We start from the raw sequence: 20,785 nt of genomic DNA on the forward strand, positions 1-20,785 counted from the left end.
AGATCCAAAATGCATCCAAAATTAATGAATGTTTTGATTCATAAGAACAGAATTTATTGGAAAGTAATTTAAATTTTTTCTTCAATTTTTTTGAACCTTCAAAATTAATGAAGAAAAGAATTCACTGAAAAGTAATTAAATTCCTTATATAATTCCTTAATTTTTTTTTTCAGACATTCAAAAATAATGAAGACCTGGATTCACAAGAAAATAATTAATTTTAAAGCATTTTAAAAATTTTCCTTCAATTTTTTTTATGAACATCCAAAAATTAAATTTTTAATATTTTTTTTTTACATTTGGATAGGGCTTTTTTGAATTTTATTTATCTTTTTTATTTTTAATTTCATACAATTAATTTTTTTTATTATTTGTAATACAAAAACATATGACTACATGGCTGCGAAAGACTCTTTTTACAACATTATTTTATTTTTATATTTTTTTACATAAAAATATTTATGTATCTAGCAGGTCACAAGGTTGAGGTGTGTGTTTGGGCACTTGTGTACGTATATTTGTCTATATATAACAAGATAAATCTCAGTTGAACGTGACTTGAAAACTTTGTCTTTTTTGTTTTATTAGCTTAAAGTTATAAAGCCTTTCCGTGAGTTTTTGTTTTTATTTTTTACTTCCTTAACTATTATTGAAAAAAAAAAATTGGGGGAATTTAAAAAAAAATTGTGGATGTGTGTGTGTATTATACAATGACTTCTCTGGGAACGTGTTATGATTTGGTATGAGTGATAACAACACAGGGCTACAAAAATATTTTTTTTGGAAAACAAAGAGACATTCAGTTAAGATCACAGATCTCCTAATTTTTCAAAATTTTAGTTTGAACAAAATTCATATTTTTCCAAAAGAATATATCCTTTTTTTTGTAATTTTTTTTTTGTAGCACAGTGTTAATGTTTTCCATTGAACGACAACTAATGGACCTTATATAAGTATATATGACAATGCAAACTAGTTTAAATTATATCTTAATTGTTTTGTAATTACTTCTAAATTAAAGCTGGCTTCTTAGGGTAGAATATTATAATGACATATGTATGTGTGCATGTAGGTAGCTAGGTGTGGGTATCGGCTATAAATGTAATTGTCATTCGTTGTTTATGGCCTCGGATTTGATTCCACTATTGGCCAATGGACTTTGAACTCTTTCTCAAAATGCAATTATGATACAATAAAAAAAAATATTCTAATTATTTTTTTTTTTTTGAACTTATTTCAAATAATTCTTTAATTAATTAACTTTTTTAATACAATATTTACAAAATAGCACAAAATGGGACTTCATTTGTTGTTTGTTTATTTAATAATAAAAAATACAATTTTTCACAACAACTGGGGGTGGGAGAATTGATTGGATTTTTGTTTGTTTTTAAAAGGGAGGAAATTTTAAAAAAATATTTAAAAAAAAAAACAAAAAAAACTTGTTATTGGGGAATTTTCGAATGGCCTTCCCAACTTTAAATAATATCTTAAATCATTTCAAAATACCTTTAAATTAATTTATTGTGAAATTACAACTATTTACATATTTTAGAAAAAACCTACAGAAATTTTGGAAAATATAAATTTTTAAAAACTTTTTTGTTAACTTTTCCGAAGATATATTAAACTTGTAAAGCATGGAAAAGCCCTGAAGAAGGTTTTTTTTCCATAAATCAAAGACCTGGAAAAGATATTTTCCATAGGGAAGGCCTGAAGAGGGTATTTTCCATAGACAAGAGCTGGAAATGGCCTTTTCCATAGACAAGACCTGGAGGGGGTATAGGAGAAAGTATTTTCTACAGGGAAGACCTGAAGAGGATATTGTCCATAGCCAAGACCTGGAGGCGGTATAGTCCATAGACAAGACCTGGAAAGTGTTAGGTCCATAGAAAAGACCTTTAGAAGTTCTTGTCCATAAAGAAGACCTGGATAAGGTTTTTTCCATGGGGAAGACCTAGAGAAGGTTTTTTCCATAAAGAAGACCTGGAAAAGGTTTTTTCCATAGATAAGACCTGGAAAAGGTATTTTCCATGGAGAAGACTTGGAGAAGGTATTGTCCATAGCGAAAACCTGAAGAGGGCATTGTCCATAGACAAGACCTGGAGGGGGTATAGGAGAAGGTATTTTCCATAGGCAAGACCTGGAAAGTGTTAGGTCCATAGCAAAGACCTTGTGAAGTTCTTGTCCATAAAGAAGAGCTGGAGAAGGTATTTTCCATAGACAAGACCTGGAAACGATATTTTCCATAAACAAGACCTGGAAATCGTCTTTTCCATAGAGAAGACTTAGTGAAGGTATTTTCCATAGGCAAGACCTGAAGAGGGTCCACAGCAAAGACCTTAAGAAGTTCTTGTCCATAAAGAAGGCGTGAAGAAGGAGACAAGACCTGGAGAAGATATTTTCCATAGACAAGAAATGGTCTTTTCTATGGAAAGGCTTGCAAAAGGTCTTTTCCCTACAGAAGACCTGAAGAGAGCCTTCTCCATAGAGAAGATCTGGAGAGGTCTTGTCCATGGAACAAGTCCTGGAAAAGATTCCTTCTGTGTATAAAGAAGATGTGGAGATGGGAGAAGACCTTCCAGAGGTCTTCTAAAAAAGAGCTTCCAGAGGTCTTCTAAAAAAAGACCTTCCAGAGGTCTTCTATAAAAAGAACGTTCCAGAGGTCTTCTTTAAAAAAGACCTTCTACAAGCCTTCTATTGAAATATCTTCTAAAGGTCTTCTAAGGAGAAGACTTCCTTGAGTTCTTCTACGGAGATGACCTCCTCGAATTCTTCTATGGAGAAAACCTTCTAGAGGTCTTCTAGAGGGAAAGCTTACCAGACGTCTTCTATATTCTCTATAGACAAGACCTGGAAATGATATTTTCTATAGAAAAGGTCTTTACCCTACACAAGACCTGGAAGGGGTCTTGTTCAAAGAACAAGTCCTTGAGAAGACTTGGAGAGGGACTTTTCCACAAAGAAGACTTGGACCCTCTCCTAGTCTTGACTATAGAAAAGACCTGAAGAGGGACTTCCCTATAGAGAAGATCTGAAAAAAGGTTTTCTCCATAGATAATACCTAGGGAAAGTCTTTTCCATAGAAGACCATGGCAAGGTCTTCTCAATAGAAGAGGATATATTAAACCTGTATAGCAATTCAAATTTAACAACATTTCAAACCGGCAATTTTCCTCATCATCCAATCAATTCCTTTCCTCACCACCACCACCGCCGTTGTTGTTGCCTACCCACCGCGCTTCAGCAGGTTATCACATCAGTTGAACTGGTCCGTGAAGAAGTATTACTAAGTAAACCCTCCGTTTGGGAACCCTGGGCACGCAGTAGACTAACACCGCCCACATTACGCTCCAACAGAGACACCTGTTCTTTATGCCTATTGGGAGCTGCGGCATTGGCGGCAGTTGTCACACTCGCACTTGTCGTCGTTGTTGTTGCGCTACTTCGTGAGAATGTTTTGAGGAGGACATTTTTCCCCTTGGGATCTTGACAGAGGTGGGTGACAAATTTCGTTGGATACCAACAGATCATAATGGCACCCAGGGCGAAGAGTACACCCGTTATTAGCTGGCCAATCAAGACAATCAACGGCACCAGCGCAATGTCTGAGGCAATTTCTGGTGTGACTCGTACCCGCTCTTCGGCCCACATTATCGGTATGAAGGTGCGCGGGATGTTGTGATAGGGTCTGAAACGGGAAAGGGAGAGAATTTTATTATGGTATCAGAAAAAAGAAATAAAGCGATCTTTTATGCAGGGCTGCAAACCGGTTACGAACCGAAACGCTATTTCGTTAAAATAACCACGGTTCGCCGCTGAAAAAATATTTTAAAAACCGAACCGTGGTTCAAAAGTAGTGTGGACCAATAAATCGGTCCAACCCAAATCGAAAAGTTGTTTGCAGCCCTGCTTTCATGTACATTGGCCATTCCTGGCCTCACAGGAGATAATTCCTTATAATTTTAAAAATTTTTAGGCATACTCTCAAACATTTAGATATGCGTTGCAGGGCCTAAAATGTGTCATTTATGTTGCCCATTTCAACTCTCCACCAACTTACCTTATCCCCGCCACTGGCTCCATCAAATAATTCGCCTGAAAGCCCCCGCCCACATCCATGGGTACACCGGCATTTGGTTCGAGGGTCATAAAGAATTCATGTTTCTCCTTTTCCGGCTTCAAACCTTCAATGGCTTCCAGGTATATCGGATCGGCTTTATAGAAATGGGGATAGGACATATAAATCGATGAGTTATATTTACAGGGAGCTATGCTAAAGACTCCGGAGGCTTCACATTTATTGTTGACACAGAAGCATTTGTTTTCGGGATAAATGGTACCTGTAATGAGGGGAAAAAGAGAATATCTTCAATATTTTGATTTGAAAAAAATCTATTACAAAAAAGATAAACCGGATCCGTTGCGTAAAATAGGTATTTTATGAGAAAGACCTTCCAGAGGTCTTCTATACATAAGACCTTCTAAAGGTCGTCTATGTAGAAGAATTTCCAGAGGTCTTCTAAGGAGGTCTCCTAAAGCTCTTCTAAGGAGAAGATCTCGTGCAGGTCTTCTAAGGAGAATACTTCCTAAAGGTCTACTATGGAGAGGACCTCCTTGAGTTCTTCTATACAAAAGACCTTCCAGAGGTCTTCGAGGGCGCCCTAAAGATATTCTAAGGAAAAGACCTCCCAAGGGTCTTCTAACGGGAAGACCACTAAGAGGTTTTTTTCCGTTGGGGATCTTAAAGAGGTCTTCTCCATAAAGAAAATCTTCAAGAGGTTTCTATGGAGAAAATCTTCTAGAGATCTTCTATAGAGAAGACCTTTTACAGGTTTTCTATGGAGAAGAACTTCCATAGGTCTATGGAGAAGTCCTTCTGCAGATCTTCTATGGAGAAGACCCTCCATAGGTCTATGGAGAAGACCTTCTGCAGGTCTTCTATGGAGAAGACCTCTTTGAGTTCTCCTACGGAGAAGACCTCTTAGAGGCCTTCTATGGGGAAAACCTTCTAGAGATCTTCTATTGAGAACAATTTCTACAGGTCTTCTAGGTAGAAGACCTTCTGCAATATCTTTCAGAGAACTTGTATGGAGAAGACATTCCAGAGGCCTTCTATGAAGAAGAACTTTTAGCGACCTTCTATAGAAAATATATCTTCAAGAGGTCTTCTTCGAAAAAGACCTTCAGGAGGTCTTCTATGGTGAAAGGCTTCAGGAGATCTTTTATGGAAAAAATCTGGAAGAGATCTTCACAGGGCTTCTTTGGACAAGACCTTCCAGAGGTCATCTATAGAGCATACTTTCAAGAGGTCTTGTATGGCGAAGTCCCTCTAGATGTCTTCTATGCAGAAGACGTTTAATAGTTCTTCTATGGACGAGACCTTGAGAAGGTTTTCGTCATAGAAGGACTGAGAAGGTCTTCGTCATAGAAGGCATTGGGAAGATCTTTGCTATATAAGACCTGGATAAGGTCTTCTTCTTCCTAAAAGGCTTTTATATGGTCTTCTTTATAGAAGACCTTGAGAATGCTGTTTTCTCCATAGAAGCTCGTTAGGGGTTGATTTAAGTCTATGGATGAGACCTTGAGAAGGTGTTCGTCATAGAAAGACTGAGAAGGTCTTCGTCATAGAAGGACTTGGGAAGATCTTCGCTATATAAGACCTGGATAAGGTCTTCTTCATTATAGAAGGCTTTTATATGGTCTTCTTTATAGAAGGCCTTGAAGATGTGGTCTTCTCCATAGAAGCTCGTTAGGGGTTCATTTAAGTATATTAAAGACTTTTTGAAGTTCTCCCCTAAGAAAGCCTTTCGAAGGACTTTTAAGAGAAGATCTGTACCCATTCTTCTTCATAGAAGACCTCTAAAATTCTATCTCCATTTTTATGTATTTCTTGGAAAAAATGTAAAATTATGCTTCTACTTACCATTATCCACCGATCTCTCAGTTCCGCTATATTTGTAAGCCGTCACACCATGCACGCTGACCGTTTCGGTATAATCCAATGGCACCGTACGGCATACATTTGGCACATACATCCAGACCGAATCTTTCGGTGTTAAATTGGGTGGGAAAAATTCACCCATTGAGCCGCGCACACGACCACATGCACCGGGAAATGCGCCATTATGAGTTCTATAGTTCCAGCTATAGATCTGACCCATTTTGGCAATATTATCGGCGCCTGTAAACATATTGAAGTGGCCATCATAGGTGGAGCTACCGTTGCGCTGTAGAGGAGTAGGAGGAGGTTATTTAATAATTCTAAGGGGTAGATGTTGTATTTAGACCTACCGTATATAGCCATCCTATACGATCGTATGGAACCTCAACTTCTTTTACGAATTTCGCCACAAATCCTCCGATTGTGACCAGCGGATCTTTGTAACCCTTGAATAGCCATTCATTGGCGGTCTTGGTCACCGTCACCTGGCGACTGCTTAGAGTCATGGCTAGGATGCCCTTTTGAAAGCCACTGGCATCTTTGGCTCGCAGAGCGGCAGACTGAGGGGGAAAAGAGATATCGGAAAAAATAAATGATTTATTTTTTTTATAATTTTTGTGAGGAAAAGATATCTAGATATAAAAAAATGTAGGGAAACATATTTTTCCCACTAAAAATTTTATTTAAAACAAAAATTTAAATTCTCTTTAATTTCATTTTCGGATCTGCTATATTTTTAGTCATAAAATTTTAATAAATTAGGTTTTTTAGTTTTTTTGATACTCACATGTGCCACTGTATCCACAGTGGTTACAATATCATCCAACGTTCCATTGCTGCCCTCCGGGTCAAATTGAAACGTGGCCTTCTTTCGAAACGACACCGAATAATTACTCGGATGCCAGACAATATCGACTTTATCTGGCGTTTCACGAAATCTATAGGGGCCCAATTGCTCGAAACGAGGCTTTCGTGGGGATCCCTCGTAAAAATCTTCGGGATTTGTCCAATTGAATAGATACACATCAAAGTCCAGTGGCAGGGGTGATACCTTCCAGCCGTCATAGGTGGGAGAGGTGGGGCTCAAAACCATTTCCTGTAAAAAACGAGTGGCAGAACAAAAAAAAAAGTACCGTAAATAAGTAAAACTGTAGATAAGACAAAAAGTTTATGTCATTGTTGAAAAAAAGCAAAAGAGAGATAGATAGATAAGATCGGAGATATGGTTGTAAAAACAACACGGTATTGCAAAATCATTGAATAAAGAAAATAAATAAAAAATAAAAATCTGACAACAAAAACAAATGAAAATCCATTGAGGGAGATGATGATTCATATATATATTGTTTTAAATCAGGTTACCATTATCTTTTCAGGGCATTGAATCTATATGAAGATTTCGTCGTTGAAAAAAAAAAAAAAAAACGAGTAGGAGGGTATTAGTCAGATTTGTCAGCAGATATAACCTCAGCATAGACCAATGAATATTTAGCCAAGGAATTTTTGATTTTGACTTTCTATCGAGATGGCTCCCAGCAAGCTTCAGCATAGCCAACATGCTCTCGACCTACTTTCGATGTCATCATGTAAATATCCACCTAATTATACCCTCAGCCAGCCAGGCTTAAGAGAGTATATATCATTTGATACGGCCGAAACATGTCTCATCGAAAAAACTGTTTTAGAACCTTGTGAGGTGGGTTGAGTGGACTCGATCTAGCGATGTCCGTCCGTCTGTCTCTGTCTGGCTGGTGCTCATGATAATTCTCGAAGGGAGTTTCCGGTTTGATTCAAACTTAGTACATCGTAATATTATTGTCAAACTTAGATCGACTTCGGAGATGGCTAATTTTGAATTTAGTGATAAAAGCAAAAAATGTCGAAAATAGCATCAAATTTTAGAATAAGTGTAGATTTGCTCGAATTGGTCACCTTTGGCACGAATTATAAAATTCTAAGTCGATTTAACGATGTCCGTCTGTCTGTCTGTCTGTTGAAATCACGATACAGCCCACATTATTTGACGTAGAGCGCCAAAATTTAGCAGAGCAATTTGTATTGTGTCTAGGATGGTTGGTATTGAAAATGAGATATATCGGTCCATGATTTGGTATAGCCCCCATATAACGGTACCCCCGACATTCGGTATTTTGATTTTTCACAGATTTTTTCAAATACATTTTTTTCACAGATTTGTCTGAAAATTGGTATTTGTAGGTCATAACGGGTCCCTGTGCGTGTGGCAAAACATTGCATGTATAGGTCCATGTTTTGGTATAGGCCCCACATAAAAGTACCTTCCGATATTCGGTAATTTGATCATTTTTGTCACATTTTTTCACGGATTTGTCTAAAAATTGGTAGTTGTTGGTCATAATGGGTTCCAGCTCCGGTGGCAAAACATTGCATGTATAGGTCCACGTTTTGGTATAGCCGCCATATAACGGTACCTCCGATATTCGGTATTTTGATGATTTATGCCACATTTTTTTCACAGATTTCTCTGAAAATTTTTATTTGTAGGTCATAACGGGTCCCTGTGCGTGTGGCAAAACATTGCATGTATAGGTCCACGTTTTGGTATAGCCGCCATATAACGGTACCTCCGATATTCGGTATTTTGATGGTTTTTGCCACATTTTTTTACTGATTTGTCTAAAAATTGGTATTTGTGGGTCATAATGGGTCCTAGTTCGTGTGGCTAAACATTGTATGTATAGGTCTACGTTTTGGTATAGGCCCCATATAAAGGTACCTCCTGATATTCGGTAATTTGATGATTTTTGTCACATTTCTAATGTTTCCTTTACCCTAAGGTGGAGGGTATTAACAGTTTGGCCTGGCCGAACTTAATGCTTTTTTACTTGTTAAAAATTCAATGGCTTTACCCCGAGCTCATTTTTTAATATTTTCCGAATGGAATATTGCGATATGTTCAGCTCACGAGCCATTTTTCGGCCACTGCGACGCGGGTTTCGATCAAGTCGCTTCTTTACTTTTCCGAACAATTTCTGCTGATGTTGCTGTTTTCTTCCGTCCACTTTCTTGACGTCGGGCTATGCTACCATTATCATGGTAACGAGCGATGGTAGGAGACACAAAAGATTTATTCACATTTAAATGCTGGACTGCTCAACGATAGCCATTTGCTGTTTCTCAGCCAAATATAAAGAAGTCATACTATCACGCCTGAATTCCATCACGAATAACTTTTTTTCTGGAAAATTCTCACCAAAATGCTTTTGTACGCTTGTAAGCAATATAATGAGCTGTCACTGGAATAATTTTAACCGCTATCGGACGAGTGGCTTTGAAATGACAGCAGTCTGAAGTTGGTTGCCTTGTAAAACAATGTTATGTTCACATAAATTCCCAATATCATTTAGCGGGCCGCGCCCGACTTTTGACCTTTCCTTACTGATTTTTACATTTTAAATAGCCAATGCAACAGAACTTTTTATATCAAGGACGCTACTTAATTTTCCCTTCACATTCTTCTTATTTTCCCTCACATTGTCACTACAGAATTGGTTTGGATGTCATGGCCTTTGCATTCTGCTGAGATATTATGAAAGTTTTAATTATTTTCATAAGATTTAATCAGTTCTAAATTAAATGGCTTTTTATGTCTGTCAATAGCGTTTAAGATATCGACGATATTGCGGTTTTATTGGTGTCATCCCCACAGTTTGTCTATTTTGTATTTTTATTTTTAGTTTTATCAGCATAAACTTATGATTCATTACTAATCCAAAGCGATTATTCGCCTTATCTGCAGATCAACATTTTTTTTGTTTTTCATTTCGGTCTGTCGTTGACTTTGTCATGTGTTTAAAAAAGTTGAAGAATTTTTTTTTCCTTAAGTTTTGTTTGTGTGGGATTTAATGGCGTATTTATATTTGGTATTTCATATTTATAGTCCAAAAATGTATTGGAAATTTTATTAAAATCTAAAAAAAAAAACTTAAAATTTGATCAATAATTGTCAATTTTGATTTGTTTCAAACCAATTTGAATTTGTGGTTGAAATGAATTCAAGTGCAATAAATCCAATTTCAAAACAGCGATCATAAAGTGATATATCAAAAACGAATGTGTTGTCACATGAATTGTGCCAGATGTGCAGGAATAAAATTCTGGAGTAAGTAAATGTTATCAGCTTTTTAATGTTGTATGTATGTGTATTGGCAATGGGTTTTGAAAAATCTCAATAAAATAGGAACAAACAAGCCACACTGTTCTAAAATAGGAATTAATACAAAAAATGAATAAAAAATATGGAAAACCTTTGAAAATACTCAAGGCGCATTTTTCAAATGGTCGTTCTTGCACAGAATGCCTCCAGAAGGCCTTTTTTATCTGGAAGATCATTAAGACAGCGTCCTTTCATAGGCTCTTAAAGGCATTCTTTTCACCGATATCCGTGTAATTGACCACCTATCATAGAAATCTCTGTAAAGAATCTTTTTAGGGAATTTTTTTTAACAGAAGACTTTTAGGAAGTCTTCTGTCTATGAAAGGTCGTTTCACAGAAAACCTTTTAAAGATCGTATTTTCAAAAATGATATTTGAGGTCAGTGTTTTTTCCTTTAGACTTTATAAATGCCTACTTTTCGCAGAATACCTCTCTTTCTAAGGGTCTTCTACATGAAGATGGTGTCCAAATGTATTCTATGGTGGAACTTCTTAAAAGTCATTTATAAAAAACTTCCCGAAGGTCTTGATGTGAAAAATCCCTCCTTAAGGGCTTCTGTGGAAAACTAACTTCTAAAGGTCTTCTAAGAAAGATAGACATTTCCAAGGCCTTCTCCTTTTCTAAGGATCTTCTAAGAACATTTTAGGCGTTCTATGAAAAAATGCATTTTTAAGGGCAATATATGGAAAAAGAGTCATCCAAGGCGTTCTACAGAAAGATGGTCTATTCAAGGCCTTCCCTACAGCAAAAAGCCATTTAAAGGTCCTACTTTGAATGGAGACTCCTTAAAGGCCTTTTATGCAGAGAAGGCGCTTTATTCTATAGAAATAATATCCTTTAAAGGTATTCTATTGAAAGGAAATACCCTTTAAAGGTTTTTTATACAAAGAAGACCCTTTAAAGGTCTTTTATACAAAGAAGACCCTTAAAAGGTCTTCTATACAGAGAAGATCCTTAAAAGGTCTTCTATACAGAGAAGATCCTTTAGAGGTCTTCTATAGGAAAAAAATACCACTTCCAAGTCTTCTGTAGAAAGAAGACCATTTAAAGGTCTTCTGTAGAAAGACGACCCTTTAAAAGGTCTTCTATACGGAAAAGACCCTGTAAAAGGTCTTCTTTTATACGGAGAAGACCCTGTAAAAGGTCTTCTTCTATACGGAGAAGACCCTGTAAAAGGTCTTCTTCTATACGGAGAAGACCCTGTAAAAGGTCTTCACCTATACGGAGAAGACCCTGTAAAAGGTCTTCACCTATACGGAGAAGGTCCTGTAAAAGGTCTTCACCTACACGGAGAAGATCCTTTAAAAGGTCTTCACCTATACGGAGAAGACCTTTTAGAAGGTCTTCTTCTATACGGAGAAGGTCTTCTTCTATACGGAGAAGACCTTTTAGAAGGTCTTCTTCTATACGGAGAAGACCCTTTAGAAGGTCTTCTTCTATACGGAGAAGACCCTTTAGAAGGTCTTCTTCTATACGCAGAAGATCCTTCCATAGGATCTTCTACACAGAGAAGACCCTTAAGAGGTCTTCTATAGAAAGAAGACCCTTTCAAAAGGTCTTCTATAGAAAGTAGATCCTTTAAAGGATCTTCTACACAGAGAAGACCCTTTAGAGGTCTTCTATGAAAATAAGACCCTTCTAAAGGTCTTCTTTAAAAAGAAGATACTTTAAAGCTTTAACCTTTAAAGGTGTTCTATGGAAAGAAAATCCGAGGAAGGTCTTTTAAAGGACTTCTAAACAGAGAAGACCCTTTGAAGGTTTTCTAAGCATAGAAGACGGAGAAGACCCTTTAGAAGGTCTTCTTCTATACGGAGAAGATCCTTCCTTAGGATCTTCTACACAGAGAAGACCCTTAAGAGGTCTTCTATAGAAAGAAGACCCTTTCAAAAGGTCTTCTATAGAAAGTAGATCCTTTAAAGGATCTTCTACACAGAGAAGACCCTTTAGAGGTCTTCTATGAAAATAAGACCCTTCTAAAGGTCTTCTTTAAAAAGAAGATACTTTAAAGCTTTAACCTTTAAAGGTCTTCTATGGAAAGAAAATCCGAAGAAGGTCTTTTAAAGGACTTCTAAACAGAGAAGACCCTTTGAAGGTTTTCTAAGCATAGAAGACCCTTTAAAGGTCTTCTGAAAGGTCCTGTAAATGTTTTTCATACAGAGAAGATACTTTTAAGGTCTTATATAAAGGGAAGACGCCTTTAAGGTGTCTTCCATACAGAGAAGACTTTTTAAAGGTGTCTTCTAGTCAAGAAGTCAATTTGCTTTTCAAAAATATCCCTAAATGGCCTCTAAAAACAGCTTTTGAAGTCGTCTATGGAAAGAAGGGTCTGTCATGCCCTCTTTAGAGAAAGATCCCTTTGAACACTTCTATAGAGAGGTGACCCTTAAATGGTCTTTTGCCTAAAAAAGTATTTTAAGAACCCCTTTTAAACGAAGACCCTTTTTTGGACTTCTCAAAAAAGTAGACCCTTTAAATATCTTCTTTGAGAAAATAAATTTTTTAAGGTCTTGTATAAAAAGAAGGCTCTGTAAGGGGATCCTAAAGAAAGACCCTTTTATTGTCTTCTGAGGCAACAAGGACATTTGAGGTTCTTGTATAAAAGAATAAGACCGTTTCGCGTCCTCTATAGAAATAAGGTTCTTTGTTTTCCTTTGGAACCTTTTAAAGGCTTTCTAATTAAAAAAAGAGCCGAACTAAAGGTCTCACGAAAATATAAGACCTCCTGAGGGTGCTTATGAAATTAAGACTTTTTAAGGGGTCCTCTAAGCTTTGAACATTTTTATCGAAAGATGAGACTTAAATGGAAAGATCCTGCAACGAAAAATTATTTTAAGAAGACATTTAAAACGAAGACCCTTTTGGGGACTTCTCTAAAAATGTAGACCCTTTAAATGGGAAAATAAATTCTTGAAGGTCTGCTATTGTGTTCTCAAAAAACAAGGGCATTTGAGGATCTCCTATAAAAGAATAAGACCATTTCGCTTCCTTTATAGAAATAAAGTTCTCTGTTGTCCTTTGGAACCTTTTGTGGGCCTTCTATTAAAAAAAAAAAACCGAACTAAAGGGCTCACGAAAATATAAGACCTCCTGAAGGTCCTTATTAAATGAATACCTTTTAAGGGGTTTTCCCTGAAATCCTCTTTCTCAGGGGTATCTATTTAAATAATGCCTTTTAAAGAAGTTCTCCGCAATGAAGACGTTCAAGTGACTTTTATGATACGATATTCCAAAGACCTTCTTTCGTGTAATCGGCACTTGTATGGCTCTAATAATTTATTTTGGAGATGATCATTAAAAATCCCAAAAAAAAACAAAAAAAAATTATTTTTTTTCCAAAAATCACAAACTTTTAAGAGGTTTTCCCTGAAATCCTCATTCTCAGGAGTACCCATTTGAAGAATGCCTTTTAAAGGTGTTCTCTGGAAGGCAGACTTTTCAAGGATCTTTTATGATACGATATTTAAAAGATCTTCATTCATGTAATCGACACATGTCACAAAATTTGATCATTTTTTATTTTTGAGATGATCATTTAAAATCCCAAAAAAACCAAAATATAATATTTTTTTTTTCAAAATCACAAATTTTCGTTGCTAGTTTTTGTGGCCTAGAATAAAAATCAATTATCATAATGATAAAATTCCATGGACTTTTCGAGTTACTCGTGTACGAGCAATTTTTTGGTTGATTTAAAAACGAAAAAAAATGTATAGAAGAAGACGGCACCTGCCAAGATGGGGGGTGGGGAAAGGAGGTTTGCTGGCCGGCGATAATGTCGATAATTGTGTCATTATCATTATTTGGCTTCCATGTAATGGGTAAACAAACATACGCACCAACACACACACACACACGAAACAAATGATAATAATGCCAATAAAGATAAGCTCCGCAAACAGCAACAACAACAAACAAAGGTAAACGCCAGCCAACCAGTCCAATGGAAAATAAATTAGTTTGTTTTATTGTTTTTTTTTTTTTTTGCAATAGATGTCAGCCGTGCCACCTGTTCAATCAAAAATCCTCTACAACAATTTTTGTTGTTTTTTTTTCTACTGAAAATGACTTTTATTTTTGCTGATAAAGGGCACTATCTATAAACTATCTATAAAAGCCCTGAAAACAGTAGCACGACAAAGACGTGCCTCCCTTCTCTTCCCCATTAATTGCAATTCATCAATCATAAGGGAACTGACTAGAGGAGGAAAGAAGACATTGACTTGTTAAAAATAGAAAAAAAAACGTATTTACTGATAAGAATTTCCAATTCTTATCCAAAGCCAGAGCATATGACTTTTGCATTGACCTTGCACTGATTTACAAAATTTTGAAAAAAATATTTAGTAAAAATTATTCCGATTATTATTTTTATATTAAAAATGTGTAAAATCAAGTAAACTTTTACACAGAGGCGATACCAAAATATGGGCCTACATTGGCCACATTAGCACTATTTAGATGTGGGTGTGGCTGGTTCCTAGAGAGCCTTTTTTAAAATGGAAAAAAATTACAATATTCTAAATTTTAGAAAACCTCATTGGTAAGCGTCTATTGTCACATTGATTCAAACCCTGGGCCTATAATCAACATTTATGGTGCCAACAGCCCAGTTTTGATCAAGGCATATGAGGCTTCGATTTTTTTATGTAGAAGTTCATTTAAAAGATATGGTCTTGTGATCTTGGGCTTTTAACTGATATTGTTTCTCATTATTAACAGCATTGAATAACAAAAAATAACACCTGCTATGGCTACAGGGGGTATATATCGTGTGATACGTCCAAAACGTGCCTTATCAAAATAACGGTTTTAGACCCTAGGATTGTTTGGACCAAATCCGTTTCAGGACATTTGGAGTCAATCTAGGGTGTCCGTCTGTCTGGCTGGTTGGTGCCCACGGTAACTCTTGAAGGGAGTATCCGATTTGGTACAAACTTGGTTCATCGTAATATTTTTGTCAAACTTAGATCGAGTTCGGAGATGGACAATATCGGTACACTCCTTCTGGTACCTCCCCCACAAAAGATCGAAATTTTCAAAAAATATATTTTCTGCACAGAAAGAGTACCGACAATCCGATTTTGCTCTAACGTTGCAAATCCTAATATTTGCATCAATTCTACGTCAGGTGCGAAAATGGACAATATCGGTCTACTCTATCAAGTACCTCCCCCACGAAGGGTCAAAATCTTAAATAATTATAACTATTATAAAATGTGATGTAAGAGTCCAACCCCAATATTGTTATCTAGGTCTGGTGTGAAGATGGAACATCGACATGACAATGCACTCTGGTACCTCCCCCACAGAGGGTCAAAGTTTTGAATATCCATGAAACTCATAAAACGGGCCAAAATTCTGAATATCCATGGAGCTCATAAAACGCGAAATAAACATCCAAATCCGTTCAGACTTGGCACATCCCAACATTCCTATCAATACAAGATATGTTATAAATATGGTAGAAATCGGACCATTCCTTCTGGTACCTCCCCCACATAGGGTGGATGTTTTGAATAACCAAAATGATTATAAAATGCGATTATGATTATAAAATCATATTTGCTCTACTAGCACAAAATCTGCTGTGAGTATGGAATATATCGGTCCTCCTTAGTAGCTCCTACACAAGGGGTCAAAATTTTGAATATCCATGAAGGTCATAAAACGCGAAATTAACATCCGATTCCATTTTTAATGTTTGCGTGCTCAAGGCTTAAATACACCCTCCAGTATATTTTCGTGATAATATTCGGCATTTATTCTGATGCCACGGTCGATTAACACGAGCGGAGAGCGACCATCGGCTGTTATCATACCATCATCATGGCCGGCGCTTGAGTTCTGGTGGCCAACCGAAGGTGCACCAGCTGATCTCTTTGGCAAGTAAACACGATCATTTTGTTTGTTTACAAACTGCTGGACAACGAATGTTTTATCATCGGAGACGGAGAAAACCAAATTCGGCAGTTCACCACTTTCGGCCAAGATAAGCAACTCTTTAGCACTTCTGAGTCTATTTTCCTTCCGTTTCGGTGTAAGTTCTTGCACTTTTTGGAATTTCAATGGCTTTACCCGAGCTAATTTTTCAACATTTGCCGAATGGAATATTGCGATATGTTCAGCTCACCAGCCATTTTTCAGTCACTGCGATGCGGGTTCCGATCAAGTCGCTTCTTTACTTTTCGAACCATTTTACTGATGTTGCTGTTTTCTTCCGCCCACTTCCTTGACGTAGGGCTACGCTATCAGTATCACGGCAACGAGCAATGTTACGACCCACAATAGATTTATTCACATTTAAATGCTGGAGTGCTCCGACGATAGCCACTTGTGGTTTGTCAGCCAAATATAAAGAAAACTCACTATCACGCTTGAATTCCATCACGAATAACTTTTTTTCAGGAAAATTCTCACCAAAATGTTTTCGTACGCTTGTAAACAATATAAAGAGCTGTCACTGGAATAATTTTAACAGCTGTCGGACGAGTGGCTTAGAAATGACAGCAGTCTGAAATTGGTTGCAGTTTTTTCCATCTCACCATGTAAATATTTCCCTCAACCAAAAACCTGAAATGACCTTTTTGATGTTCTTATAATTTTGCCCATACCAATATTTTCGTCGGTATTAGATGAATTGTGAAAAGAGAATACTTCGGTCCACTATATCTGGCAGATTACGCACATTTCAACATTTTTTTAAAATTATCTCTTATAAAGTGAAGTAGGTAGTCGATATTGTCCAAAACTGGCAACACGCTACATTTTTATCATATTTATTTAGGTCCGAGACGAAATGGACAATATTGGCCCATTCCTTCGGAACCTACTCCATAGAGGGTTAAAAGTTTGAATAATCATAACAGAAGTCAAAATATATTTAAGTAATCGAACAATGCTTGAGGGTCGGCAAAACCGACTGATACTTTTTAACTTGTTGGAAACCCCCACTTAGATCTCATTCATTTCGAAAAATTCCAAAACAAAATGCATTCAATAAACATTGGATGTATTCTTTACATAAATAAAGATGACAGTGAACATTTTCCGGGCAAGAATTGTCCAAGTTCGTTATTAGTTAATTGTCTTGGAAAAACTCAAAACATTATGCCTCAAATGTAGAATTTTTATGGAATGGGAAAACACATAATCTTCAAACGTAAATACATATGTCATTACCGCATGTTATTAACATTCACATCAGAGGTCAGGTGTATATTACAAGGGGTCACAACCCTGTTTATGAATGTAAACTAAATTTACTGTTAGATGAGGGTGACAGCAAATGAATGTAGAATAAATGTAATTGTTTTCACGATCAAAGTCTTTAAAAAATTAGGCCAACACAAGAACTTTGCCGTTTAACATAGCAAATGACAACAATTCTATGACTAGTAAAAAAAAAAAACATTAAATTTGGACGGCCCGGACATTTGATACCCTCCACCATTTGAAAACCAGTAAAGAAAGTTTTAAAGTCGGGTGGGGCCGACTTTATGATACCCTACAGCACTTTGCTAATTTAGTAGAGCTCCACATGACAATTAAAAGTTTTTATGGGAGAATTCAATCATACACCCTATGATTATAATTGTAATTTAAAGTTCAAAAGACTAAATATGCCGAAGCATTTGTATCTTTTAAATTCGGACTTGTATTGCCCATTTAATATATATGGGAGCTATATCCAAATCTGAACCGATCCTGATAGAATTTGGCAAAGATATTTCTGAGCTGTATTTCATATATTTCCCTGAATATCGTTGTTACGGAGTACATATTACGGCTGTGGGTAACAAATATAACAAATCGGATGAACAATATATATGGGAGCTATAGCTATATCTGAATTGATCTTCACCAAATTTGACATACTAGCTTCAAGACTCAATTCGGTCGTAAGTGCCAAATTCCATCCCATTTGGACAAATATTAGACGTTTGGTGCACAATAAAAGGTAAATCGGACGAAGTTATATATGGGAGCTATATCCAAATCTGAACAGATCTCGATAAAATTTAGCAAATGTATTTCTGAGCTGTATTTGATATATTTCCCCAAATATTGTTGTTACAGAGTGCATATTACGGCTGCGGAGCACAAAAATAACAAATCGGTTGAACAATATATATGGGAGCTATAGCTATATCTGAACCAATTTCGATCAAATTTGGCATACTTATTTTCAGGTCTAATTTGGTTGTATGTGCAAAATTCCATACTATTCGGGCTAATATAACACGTTTGGTGCACAATAAAATGCAAATCGGACGAAGATATATATGGGAGCTATATCTAAATTTTGACCGATTATCTCCAATTTTAATAGGGTTCGTCCTTGGGCCAAACAAATGAGTTGTGCAAAATTTCATCTGGATCGGATAATAAATGCGAACTGTACTTTGTTTACAAAAATACATGGTCAGGCGGACGGACGGACATGCATAAATCGACTCAGAAAGTGATTCTATGCAGATCATCAAAAGGAACTATGGGTCTATCTCGTTTTCTTTTGCCTGTTACAAACAAATGCACAAAGACATAATACTCTGTGGTGTAGGGTATAAAAAAAGACAAAGTGGGACGTTAATGGGGGCCATAACAAAACGGGAATCTATATGGTAATTGGTAATTGTTGCCAAAATCTTTAAAATACAGGAAAATAAGAGATACCTCTGTAAATGCATGCATAGGGAGCCTATATTTACAGTTTTCATCATGAATGGCCCAATGTCTTTAAGATCATAAATCATCAAATTACAAATATGTTGGTGTTTGGAGATACAACTTTAAAAAATGCTCGAAATCGACAGGCGGTTGTGCCAAACGTTTTATATGAGACTAGCAAGTGCCCAGTACTTCGTCGGTGAAAATTTCACCTTAAAATTTTAGATTCATTCCAACAGTTCGAGTTAGGTCTTTTTAGTAATCGAAACGCACAATTTGTTAAGTTTGACATTTTTTTAACAAAACTTCATATATCGTATTAAATTTTCAGACTTTCAAGTATTATTATTATTATTTTTTTTTCAAGTATTTCCTTTTTCGGAAAAATAATAGGAAAATATTTAGCTTTTACTCCAAGAAGTCTTTAAAATCATTCAATTTGAAATTTATTCAGGAGGATATTGGCAAACCCATCGCACAGTGGCCCCATATCCAATTTTTATGTCCAAAACTATTTCAACACCTCCATATGAAAACCCTAGAAATCTACAACGTCCTCAATATCAAATTTCAGAATTTCAACGCTATCCTTTTACCCAATATCAAATGTAGTAAAACAATATACATTTGACCATAAACAATACACATAGACACTAACAGTGATCCAAAATTAATACCATTTAGTACTTTTCGAACAATTATATTATGCAAAACCACCATCAGATCTCATTACCAGAATCCAACGGAGAGCTCAGTATCAAACTTCAGGCTTTACCTTTTCGCCCAATACCCAATTTAATAAAACTTAGTACTTTTCGAATAATTATAGAACACATTTCCAAAACCAGCTCCTTCTCTCAACCACAGACACCAGCAGTGACATCCAAATCAAATTTCGGGATATCAGATATATTCCTTAGTACTATTTCTCGTCCTTTCGTACATTTATAGTACACATTTCCAAAATCACCTCCATATCTTATCACCAGATACAAACGGAGACCTTAATATCAAATTTCAGTCTTTCAGCTCTATTCTCTTGCCCAATAACGAATTTAGTACAACTTAGTACTTTTGCGAATAATTGTAGTACACATTTCCAAAACCAGCTGCTTCCCTCAACTACAGACCCCAGCAGTGACATCCATATGAAATTTCACGATTTCAGCTCTATCCTACACCCAATGCCCTATTTAGTGCCATTCAGTACTTTAAATACAATTATAGTACATATTTCCAAACCCACCTCCACATCATAATTCCTGATGCCAACAGAGACCTCAATATTAAATTTGAAAATTCCAGCACTATACCTCACCCGTTACCAGAGTGGATGTCATTCCTAAGCCACTCGTCGGACCGCTGTTAAAATTATTTCAGTGACAGCTCATTGTATTGTTTACAAGCGTACAAAAGCATTTTTGTGAGAATTTTTCAGAAAAGAAGTTATTCGTGATGGAATTCAAGCGTGATAGTGTAATTTCTTTATATTTGGCTGGAAAACCACAAGTGGCTATCGTTAGAGCACTCCAGCATTTAAATGTGAATAAATCTTTTGTGTCTCGTACCATCGCTCGTTACGGTGATACTAGAAGCGTAGCCCGACGTCAAGGAAGTGTATGGAAGAAAACAGCAACATCAGCAAAAATGGTTCGAAAAGTAAAATAGCGGCTGGATCGAAACCCGCGTAACAGTGGCCGAAAAATGGCTTGTGAGCCGAATATATCGCAATATTCCATTCGGACAAATATTGAAAAATGAGCTCGGAGTAAAGCCATTGAAATTTCAAAAAGTGCAAGAAATTAACCCCAACAGAGCAAAAAAAGACTCAAAAGAGCCAAAAAGTTGCTTCGCTTGGCCGAAAGTGGTGAACTGCCGATTTTAGTTTCCAGCAGTTTGTAAACAAACAAAATGATGGTGTTGATTTGCCAAAGAGGTCAGTTGAAAATGTGCACCTTCGGTTGGCCACCAGAACACAA

General features: G+C 36.4%; 1 protein-coding gene across 3 annotated transcripts in view; it reads right to left on the reverse strand.

Moving 5' to 3' along the window:
• Nucleotides 1-993: 993 nt before the first annotated feature.
• Nucleotides 994-20,785, reverse strand: part of LOC131801970 (protein peste-like) — a 54,851-nt gene continuing 35,059 nt past the window's right edge. For all 3 annotated transcript variants that reach the window (XM_059121152.1, XM_059121151.1, XM_059121153.1), the window contains exons 3-7: nt 6,732-7,040; nt 6,295-6,504; nt 5,927-6,230; nt 4,064-4,343; nt 994-3,691 (exon numbers count right to left, since the gene is read on the reverse strand). In XM_059121152.1, the coding sequence (XP_058977135.1) occupies nt 3,244-3,691; nt 4,064-4,343; nt 5,927-6,230; nt 6,295-6,504; nt 6,732-7,040 (1,551 nt within the window). In that variant the 3' untranslated portion in view covers nt 994-3,243. The remainder of the gene's footprint in view (nt 3,692-4,063; nt 4,344-5,926; nt 6,231-6,294; nt 6,505-6,731; nt 7,041-20,785) is intronic.

The sequence above is a fragment of the Musca domestica genome, unplaced genomic scaffold (assembly GCF_030504385.1).
Source record: "Musca domestica strain aabys unplaced genomic scaffold, Musca_domestica.polishedcontigs.V.1.1 19, whole genome shotgun sequence".
Lineage (NCBI taxonomy): Eukaryota > Metazoa > Arthropoda > Insecta > Diptera > Muscidae > Musca > Musca domestica.